This window comes from Sarcophilus harrisii, chromosome 4 (genome assembly GCF_902635505.1).
Source record: "Sarcophilus harrisii chromosome 4, mSarHar1.11, whole genome shotgun sequence".
In the NCBI taxonomy this organism is placed as follows: domain Eukaryota; kingdom Metazoa; phylum Chordata; class Mammalia; order Dasyuromorphia; family Dasyuridae; genus Sarcophilus; species Sarcophilus harrisii.
In genome coordinates this window covers 322004536-322014504 of record NC_045429.1, presented here as the reverse complement: position 1 = coordinate 322014504, position 9969 = coordinate 322004536, and the positions used below count along the sequence as shown (strand labels likewise).

The following is a 9969-nucleotide window of genomic DNA, read 5'->3' as shown; positions in this document are numbered from 1 at the left end:
TAAATTTCTCTATTTTCCTTTTAATTTAATACTTTACATTACTTGGTAGTAAAAGCAAAAATCAAAACAATGCCGGGGGCATTGACAGTGACTGTCTGTCAATGTCACTGAAGGCTGACGATTTCCAGAAACTGGAACCGGGTCGATGTACTTGGTTTTAGGCAAGGAAGAATCAGCTGCATCGAGGTTATCACCCTGCGTTGAATGGGACGATAAGCAAATGCCTCCCAGTCCCCCATCTAATCCCAAATTGATCTTTCCATAGATTTGGTACAGCTGTCCTAGAAGTCCTCTGGGATAAAAGGAATTGCATGGTAGTGATAATGCCCTGTGTTCTCCATCTTTCAAACATATCATAAACATTAAATAATTAATATTCCTAGTCCCTGGGGAGATGTCATTCGTAATGCACTTTGGGGCCCTAAGGTTAAGGCACTAGAGAACGGGGTGTCAGTACTAAGGAACCCTCTGCTCCCTCCTTCCTCATCCCCCACCCACAAAATCTGGAGCTACTAAAGAAACACACCGGAAGGTCAGGGCTGTTTGGACAGTATATGCTTATCTCCTGCTCCTTCCCGCTCTCTAATGAAGTTTCTGATTTAATGGTTGCTGTGGTTCGGCACTATGATTGTCCCCAGGGGTTTACTTATGAAAATCCTGAGAATCCGCAGAGTGTGGGGAAAGTAATTAGGCCGTCTGGAAACTGCGAGGGAAAGAATACTTTGAGATCCAGTTAGCGAACTACAGGGCAAGGGAAGGCTGCACGTCCCACGCAAAGTGTCACTTCGGGTTGTTCTGGAATTGAACAACTGGTCAGGTAATTGGCAGTCGGGAGGCTTCCGAGAGGGAGGGGTCAGGAGACTGCAGTAGAAAGGGGAATGGTCTTCCCACCGTCTTCGCCTCCATCCCTGCAGAGGATTCTGTCCTATCCATGTCCCTAGCAGTTTTTCGAAATTGCCGGAACCACTCCCCTTTTTAAGGAAACCCTGGCACAATGCAGCGGCTACCTTCCCTTCTTTCCTGCCTTCATCCTTTTCAGCCTCTCCATCCCTGTCTCCTCTTCTCTCCCTCTACCCTCTTCGTCGGTGCTCAGCGTCTCCTATCTGCACCCCACTTAAATTATACACCCTCTTGGCTCGGACCGGAGCATCCCTCTCTCTCTCTCTCCTCCCACCTGCTAAACCCTCCTCTTAGCTCCTTTTTCCCTACCCTTTTACTTCTCTTCCTCCCTGGCCCTCCGTCCCCTTCTCCTCCTCCTCCTCACCCGCACGTGTCCCCGGGGACCTCCGGGGCCTCTCACCCCCGCCCAGCCCCCGGGTGGGAGTGGGGGGGGGGCCGGGACCTAGACTCCCTGCCCGGTGGCACGCGCCGCCGGCTCCCCTGCTGCATCCGCTCTCTCATTGGCCGCCGCGGTCGGGGCGCTCCCTCCCCGGCTCCCCATTGGCCGGAGCCGCCGCGGTCCTCTCCGCGCAAGCAGCCGCTGACATCACGCCGAACCTGGCCGTGGCGGCGGCGGTGGCGGCGCCCCCTTCCTTCCCGCAGCCCCTCGGGCTCGGCTGAGGCCCCTCTGCGCTCCCGGGCGGAGGATGGTGCGAGGCGTCCCGAGGGCTCCCAGCCGCCAGAGCCGCAGCTCCGTGGCAGATCCCGCAGCCGCAGGCAGCCGCCCCTGCTACACCGGGCTCCGTCCGAGGGGCCGACGCTGAGGTTGGGCGGGCAGCGCCGGCGGCTGGAGGGAGGGGGAGCCGGGGCCGGGGCCCCGGGCGCAGACGTTCGCGGCTATGGGGGCCCTGACCAGCAGGCAGCACGCAGGCGTGGAGGAGGTGGACATCCCGTCCAATTCCGTGTACCGCTATCCGCCCAAGTCCGGTGAGAGCTGAGGAGAGCCGGGGGCCGGGGCGGAGCTGGGCGTGACCCCTGCAGGCGGCTGGGGGCAAGGCAGGGGCGCGAGGAGAGAGCTCTGGGGCCGGGGTCCTGAGTGGGGGAGGGAACGAGGGCCTAGGTTTGGGGTCTGGCTCTTCCCAATTGGGGTGACCAAGACCCCAAGAGGGGCCAGTACCCTTTCCGCGGGGCCCAGGATGGGAATCCCCCAAGGGGAGAGGTGGGGTCCTGGTCAGGGTCGTCTTCTGTCTGTCAGGGTCACTGAAGGCTGACGATTTCCAGAAACTGGAACCGGCTCGATGTACTTGGTTTTAGGCAAGGAAGAACCAGCTGCACCGCGGTTGTCACCCTGCGTTGAATGGGACGATAAGCGAATGCCATCTCCCCCTGCCTCAGGCCCTTCCCCATCCCCTCCTTGCCTTCTTCCTTCTGATGGTTTAAAGTAGTGCATTCCTCCGTGCAGTCAGAGGCCACCCGGTGCTATGCGAGTCAGTGTCTACATGCAGGCGCCTCGGTGACTCCCGAAGTGGCACAGATTCAGCGTAGTTTTATTCTGAAAAATCCCCCTAATGCTGAAGGAGAGAGAGAGGACACATTTGCAAGCCAGGACATTTTTGGGAGACCGGTTTGTAACGAGAAGGAAGCAAAAACCTTAGTTCCTAAAAATATTAATGGACATCGAAGCCACTAAGAGTGGCCTTATCCATTGTGGTCACCTTTGTAGTAAGGAGGAGGGAGTGGTCGGTAAGCATACAAGTTGTACAAATCCAAGTATAAATTTGTTCCTTGAGGCAATTAATCAGTTGGCATTATTTTAAGTGCAAGAGGTAGAGACTGAAATACCACTAACTCCTTGAAGAGTAGATGGTCAAGAGCAATACTTAATTAGTTCAGCATTCATATAATCTTTAAGAGCCAAGATTGCTACCACTTTTCTTTTGGCACAGGACTAGCTAGGACTCCTGGTGCTAGTCATAGTGCAAGATGTTCCCCTTTTCGGTTGAATAGAGACATATTGAATTAAAAATGTGGAAAAGCCAGTTTCTCAGCAATATGTCCAGTTTCTGCCTGGTGAGGGCAGGGACCAGACAATGAACTTGCATCCCTGTGGAGCATTTTGGCAAAGCTTTAATGGTCTCTGCTTTTGTGCCAGAGAATCCTTGCAGAAATGAATATTGTTAGTAGAGAGCTGTTTCAGTCAAGGTGGAACTGTAGGTCAATGATATGTTAACAAACTTCTGGCTAATTACTTTTTAAATGAAAAAGTATGGCTTTTAGAAGATTTAAAGACTTTTTTTCCCCTTTAGATTGAACAGCTGGATTTAGTGTGTTGAAACACCTGTGAATTTTTTTTTCTTTTGCTAGAAATAATTTGCTGAACATTAAGTATTGTTGCCTCAAGGGAGTAGTCACTGAATTACACATGGAAGGATTAAATGATATATCTATTTCTGTATAAATCCTTGAAAGCAGAACATACATGTAAACTGCTGTTGTTATCATTATTTGGGAATTAAGATATTTTCTGAATACATGTCTTGAACAATTTAAGTATAAATATTAATGTTGAGGTGAGAATATAAAAAGGGTATTTTACCTGTTATGGACCATATGTTATGGACCACAACAGTTGAGAGATCCAGGTTCAGGTTCAATCCAGGTTCAATCACTCAGACATTCTTAACATTTAATAATAGAAAATTTACTTAATTAAAACATGGAAAAATATTCAGCAAGGATATAGCATCAGTTCATTTGGGGTCAATGTCCCTATCTCTGTATTGGTCATGCAAATGCATGTTAGAAGTATGTGACAACACTGAAGGAAGAACTTGTGACTTCTCTGGCTTTTCTATTTATCCATTAGGAAACTATGTCAGTGATTTAGAGACTTAGATCAATTAAGTACTAACAACAGTTTCATTAAATTTCTAAAAGCCTGTGTGACAGAGATTTTAAATTTTTACTTCTATCATATCTCACTTTTTGGTGGCAAGATCCTAAAAATATTCCAGGAGACCTTACACCACCTAAATAATCATAGGACCTTTATTGAAAACTTTAGGGATACAAAACGTAGGAGAGAAAAAGAAGTGAAGAAGATGAGGAAAAGAAAAACAAAAGATAGTAGAAAGATTACCAGCAATGTAATGGCCCCTTGAAAGAGTGACATAATTTGAAGGAGAGTGAAGATTAGAAAACCCAGATTTCACCTCCTCTCTTTTAGGACAGAGTCCTGGATCTGGTCCATGTGGTAGGTAATACTAAATCATTACAATTCACTTGATATGACAATGGCTCTTGACACAATGATGGTAAGAGAGGCTTTATCAAAGAATAGCAGGGCCACTTTTGGCATAGTCACCAAGCCATATCATGGATCAGGATTATTTGCATTAAGATAGTTTAGAGGCCATTACACTGTTACAATTAGCCTATGACAACCTCAGAGTGAATACCAAAATTCATTGTTATTTGGGGCCAGGCTTAAAGGAGGCTTGTACAGTGATTTAGTGTCAGGATTGGAACATAATGATAGACTTGTAGACCATAGAATGCAATAAAAGTGACTTTACTAATAACAAAGGATATAATCCCTCAGGTTAAAAAGATGTAAATTCAGAGAAAATTGATTTTCCTTCTCCCCCTACCCTGCCATATATTCCATGCATTTGCATTCTCCATGAAAATGGCCACACTAGATCAGAAAGATATTCTTGCAGTACAGTGGGTATTCAGCTACAATCTCTAACACTAATTAGGCTGAGCCTTTTATACCTTAGGTGACAAGTAAGTCAAATGACCTCCCTGCTCCCTGAAGAATCATTCCAATCTGCATAACCAAGTGCTGCTTCTTTAGCCCTTATCCTCAGCATCCCCACTCTCTTCTCCCTTTAATGTCTTTCAATCTACTTGCCAGGACCTCTACCTCCCTGGGAATCCAGAGGGGAAGTTGTCCAATCTTTGTTCTTTTTAGACCAGGAGTTAGTAAATTATGGTCCATGGGCTAGATGTGGTCCATGGGCTGCAGTTTGCCGGTCCCTACTTTAGAAGTTTCTGCTATTAATCTTCATCTTTTCTTTCTGTTATCAGAAAGAAATGCATCTCACAACAGTTTTACCCCTTGGTTTTCAAAACCCTTCCTGAGAAGGAGTAGTTCATTAACTACTAGGCACTATATTGACAGCAAAATGGAAGAGCCTTTTTAATTTCAGATTATAGTAAATAAAGGGATTTAATGGCCCTACTCTGCTCTGGAGACCTCTCTGGGTCCACTGTATTTTGGCCAAACTCTGCCTGTCTATTCCTGGACCTGAGAGCTCTGTATGACCCCTACCTCTCTGTGTCAGGTTTTGAATACAGTATCAGGCTATATTCCATGAGTTCTACCTCACTGACCCGGAGAAATTAGAGAGCAAACTGACTATAGGCTTTCAGCAACTAGAGAAAAACATGAATAAGCTCTGAATCTTTTACAACCATACCCTGAAGATGATACATGTTGTAAACTCTTGTTAGTTGAATTTGCCTATTTTTTGGTACCTGTACCAGGATTGAGTTCTACTGTGGAAACTACCACTATTCTCCTGGGTAAGGGCCTAGAAATACATGGTGCCAACGTCTGCATTTTGCAATGGACATGGCATTTTTCTACTGCTGGACCAAGTATTACAACCCTCATACTAACCCAGCACTGGGAGCTCCCAGGGCCATGGACCGAGTGTTACTGCTCCTGGATGTTCTATCACTTAGGTGAGATTAAAAATACTTATATAGGATGGCTTAGGCTACTGCAAGGTGATTCTACCCAGCCTGACCAGGGCTTGTGCTCCTTTCTGTGTTAATTGTTATCTTTTCAGGCAGCAGAAGGAATAAATGGATAAATGAATGAATGAATGAACAAATAATTTTTTTCATTAGTTAACTCTTACTAAAGGTTCCAGTTGCTGTTGATGTCTTAACTAATAGTGTGGCCACCAGCACTAAGAATTTCTATCTCAAGAGTGCTCAGAGAAAGAGACACTAATTAAATTAGATAGTCAGAAATTCCTCTAAGTCAGCACATGTCTTTTAGGTGCTGTGAGAAAGAAAGGAAGGAAGGAAGGAAATAATGGAAGAAGAGAGGGAAGAAGGAAAGAAAGAAAGGAAGGAAGGAATAAAGGTACAATTTTTACAAGAGTGGAAAAAGAAAATTCAGGTTCTGCACTAGGGTCAATGAACAGGGTTCCCTTATACTTTCCTCTTGACTTCCCAAGGAAAAAGGGAATTACATTTCACAAGAACTAGAGCAAACTTTTCTCTCCTTTTAAGTTGATGCAGTCACTCCCCAGTTCTCAGTTAACTAGCTTCAATGCAGTAAACACATTTGTCCCTATCTCCAATTTTGAAAAGATCCTTGAGGTTCAGAGGAGGATTAAGCACTATTTTTTCAAGTATTTCCCCCAGTGCCTTGCACCATAGAATTCCAACAGAGTACATGTGGCATAATTCCCAGTGGCCACCCAATTACTATACAAAAATTCCCAAGCTACTTATACAATCTCCAAACTCTAGCTTACTATAGCATTTGCGTCTTGATATACTATCATTCCCAAATACCAAAAAAATAGGCAAACTCAATTAACAACAGTTTACATGTATCATCTTCAGGGTATAGTTCTAAAAAGATTCAGAGATCATTCATGTTTGTCTCCAGTTGCTAAATGCCTGTAGTCAGTTGGCTCTCTAATTCCTCCAGGTCAGTAGAGTAGGCCTTGTGGAATATAGCCAGCAAAACTAGAAGCAATGCCTGAATCATGGAAGCCACAGGGTGAAGGGCTTTTGTTTAAGGACCTCTAATCACCCACAGCTCCCCTTTCTCTGAGTCACCCTTCCACCACTATTGCCAGATGCCTGACTCAAGACAGTTTGATGGTTCAGATTCAGAATGAAATGAGACACAGACTATCTAGCAGTTAACAAAAAGGAAGTTTATTTACATAGCATGGAAAGAATAATCAAAAGATACAGCATCAATTCATTTGGACATAGCATCCCTGCTTTTATGTTTTCCATGCTAGGTATATTGGCCAAAATTGTGTCAGACCACTGAAAAACACCTGATTTCTGCTCTTGCTTTTTTTACTTAAGCTATCAGGAAATTATTAATACTTAAGGGCTTAGTTCCCTGGGCAATTAAATCTCGAGTCCATTTTCAATACTTTTTAGAGGAAAAATAGTTTAGCTTATATAGTGGGGACCTGAATGTATGTTATTTCTATCACACTTGTTTTGTTTTGCCTCTAACTCTCTTAGCTTTTGGGGGTTTATTTAATTGCAGGAGTCATTTGAGGGGAAGGCTATGTAATTAGACAAGTACCTATAATTATGTACAGAAGTAGACTTATAAAGCTGAATTTCTTGTATCAAGTAGGCAAAAGTCCTGTGTACTAAGAAGAAAAATATGTGTGTATACATTCACATCTATTTTAGATGTGGTAATTAAACCCACTGTTTATCATTTGCCTCCAGCATGACTTTTGACCAGTCTTTACAAAATTTTAGCAAAGTTCATCTTTAGTTGAACTTCATTACTCTCTGTTGGCCATAGTTGACTGAAGGAAATAAAATGAATGAATCATGCAGGACTTGAGAAATGGTAAAATCTATTTTACCTCAAGTCAGGCAAAATCCAGAGAAATTTTGGCTTGTTGAGGAGTCTGACCTGTAATATTAATGATGTCTTCTTATTTTGTATTTGTACTCTGTACTAGTAGAATGGCTGAACTTTTCTTACTTTTGGGATTCCAAAAAAAGAAAGGGGCCATAACATTGCAGACTCTGGGGGGATAGTCAGTGCAAAGGCACCAGGGAGAAGCGAGATGGAGTGTTCTGTGTGAGAAACAGCAAGATGACTAATGTGACTGGACCATAGAGCAAAGTGATGTGTAAGAATACTATAAAGATTGAAAGGGGCCAAGTTATGAAGAATTTTAAATGGCAGAGGAATTTGTATTTCATTCTATTAGTAAAGGAGAGCCACTGGAGTTTATTTTGGAGAGGGATGACATGGTTAGATATACACTTTAGAAAAATTATCTAGGCACTTCTGTGGAGGATGGATTGGAGAGGAGAAAGGCCCAAGGCAAGATCAAGTAGGAGGCCATTACAGTTGCCTAGGTAACAAGTCAGGAAGGCCTGAAATGAGTAGCGGCTATGTGAATGAAGAGGAGACCTGTAAGAGAAATAGAAAGAGAAATAAGATTAGGAAATTGAACCTCTAGGGTGACTTGAGAGTGAGATATGAAGGTTGACACAGAGATTACAAATTTGGGTGATTTGAAGAATGTTGATACCTTCAACAGTAAATAGAGAGGTAGGTTTTATTTAAGTTTGAGATGGCTACAGAACTTATACTATGAAATATGTAATATACATTGGTGATGTTGGTGGTGTGGATAGAACTCGGGGCCTGAAGTCAGAAAGACTCATCTTTCAGAGTTCAAATCTGGCTTTAGGCTTACTACCTGTGTGGCCTTGGGCAAGTCACATAACCCTGTTTGCCTCAGATTCTTCATATGTAAAGTGAGCTAGAGAAGGAAATAGCACACTACACTATTATATCTGCCAAGGAAACCCTGAATGGGGTCATGAAAAGTTGGACATGATTGAAACAATTGAACAGCAGCAACAACAATGATGCAGAATTGGTGCTCAGGAGAAAAACTAAAGCTCCATAGAAACTGGAATTTTTAACTATAAAAATATATATAAAGTCAACTTATGTTAGGGAGGATTTGGCAATAAAAGAGTTTAAATTAAATTTAAATAGATATATTTACTTACATAGATTTTAAAATTTTGTTTAAAAAAAATCCATGAAAATAATTTTTGAAGAAACAGAAGGTATGGTGGGAGTTAGTTTCTTCAGCCTTTCTAAGATAACACAGAAAACAGATGATAGCATTATTCTATTCTATTTGGATGTAACTCTTTGTTTTTGACTATGAAACTTATTGATGTTGTTATAGCTAGCTAGATTTGCTTTGTTTTATTATTTAAGTCTTCTTTGGGTCTTCTGATACTAAGTGCTTATGTACACTTTAATAAAGTCATAGTTTGCTGAAATGGATCCTTTTATTCAAGTGTCCCACTTTGATAGGAGAATTCAGATGATGAAATATTATCAAGTTATATTATGTCTGCCTAGGAAGAATTGGAAAAGAGACCACAAAGACAATTAAAATGTATTTTATTTCTCAGCTTAAAGAAAGGTAGTGCTTCCCCCCCCCCAATAGTTTTTTCCCCAAATACATGTGAAGATAATTTTCAACATTCATTTTTGTAAGATTTTGTGTTCCAAATTTTTTCCCCCTCTGTCCCCTACCCCCCCTTTCCCAAGATAGCAAGCAATTCTTTTAAACATATTGCCATGTTTTTTGTGTTGTGTATGAAAAAGCAGGCCAAAAGGGAATAAAAGGTAGTCCTTTTCTTTCTGTATCCTTGAGACTCTTCGTCTTTTGCTTATTGGAGAATACAAAGTACTAATTTTATACAATATTTAAGTGTATAAGACTGCAACTTAATACTAGGTAGTTCAAACTTGGGATGGGAACTTCTGTTTGCCTAGGGATATGATATTTAAATAACAAGGTGATTGTCCTGGAATACCAGGTAATCATTCTTTGGTACATGGAACAAACATGCATCTTGCATGTTTGACTTCCAGATGAGATCATTGTCTACTTCGTCCTCAGTAAGTTATATTGCTCTGAAGCTGATATGGACTCTTATCTTGCTGAAGGGATCAAACCTTCACAAAACTTCTGTTGCACCTACTGCCGTCAGTATTCATACTAGACCAAACTGACAGCTGCCAGATTTTCTTTGTTTATCCTCAGACACAGGACATGCATGAGAGGGGGGTGGGGTGGAGAAAAAGAATGTGAGTTTTGAGGAAGATATAATAAGCAGGTAAACAGCACAAATGACCTCTGTTTCCTTACCTCTTTCCTCTCCAGATAAGCCAGGAGCAAATTAGGGCCAAGTAGCAAATATGGTTTTTTGTCAGTTTTGAGGACCTTCATCTTGCTTTTGCATCCTAACAGAATA

At 42.6% G+C, this 9969-nt stretch overlaps 1 protein-coding gene across 5 annotated transcripts in view; it reads left to right on the top strand.

Annotated features, from left to right (window-relative positions):
- Nucleotides 1-1700: 1700 nt before the first annotated feature.
- The window catches only part of RNF157 (ring finger protein 157), a 120797-nt gene continuing 112528 nt past the window's right edge, over nucleotides 1701-9969 (top strand). For 4 of the 5 annotated variants that reach the window (XM_031965860.1, XM_031965859.1, XM_031965861.1 and 1 more), the window contains exon 1: nucleotides 1701-1866. In XM_031965860.1, coding sequence (XP_031821720.1) covers nucleotides 1779-1866 — 88 coding nt within the window. In that variant the 5' untranslated portion in view covers nucleotides 1701-1778. Of the gene's footprint in view, nucleotides 1867-7822; nucleotides 8234-9969 lie in introns of those variants that run through there. The other variant, XM_023502520.2, reaches the window with a different exon arrangement.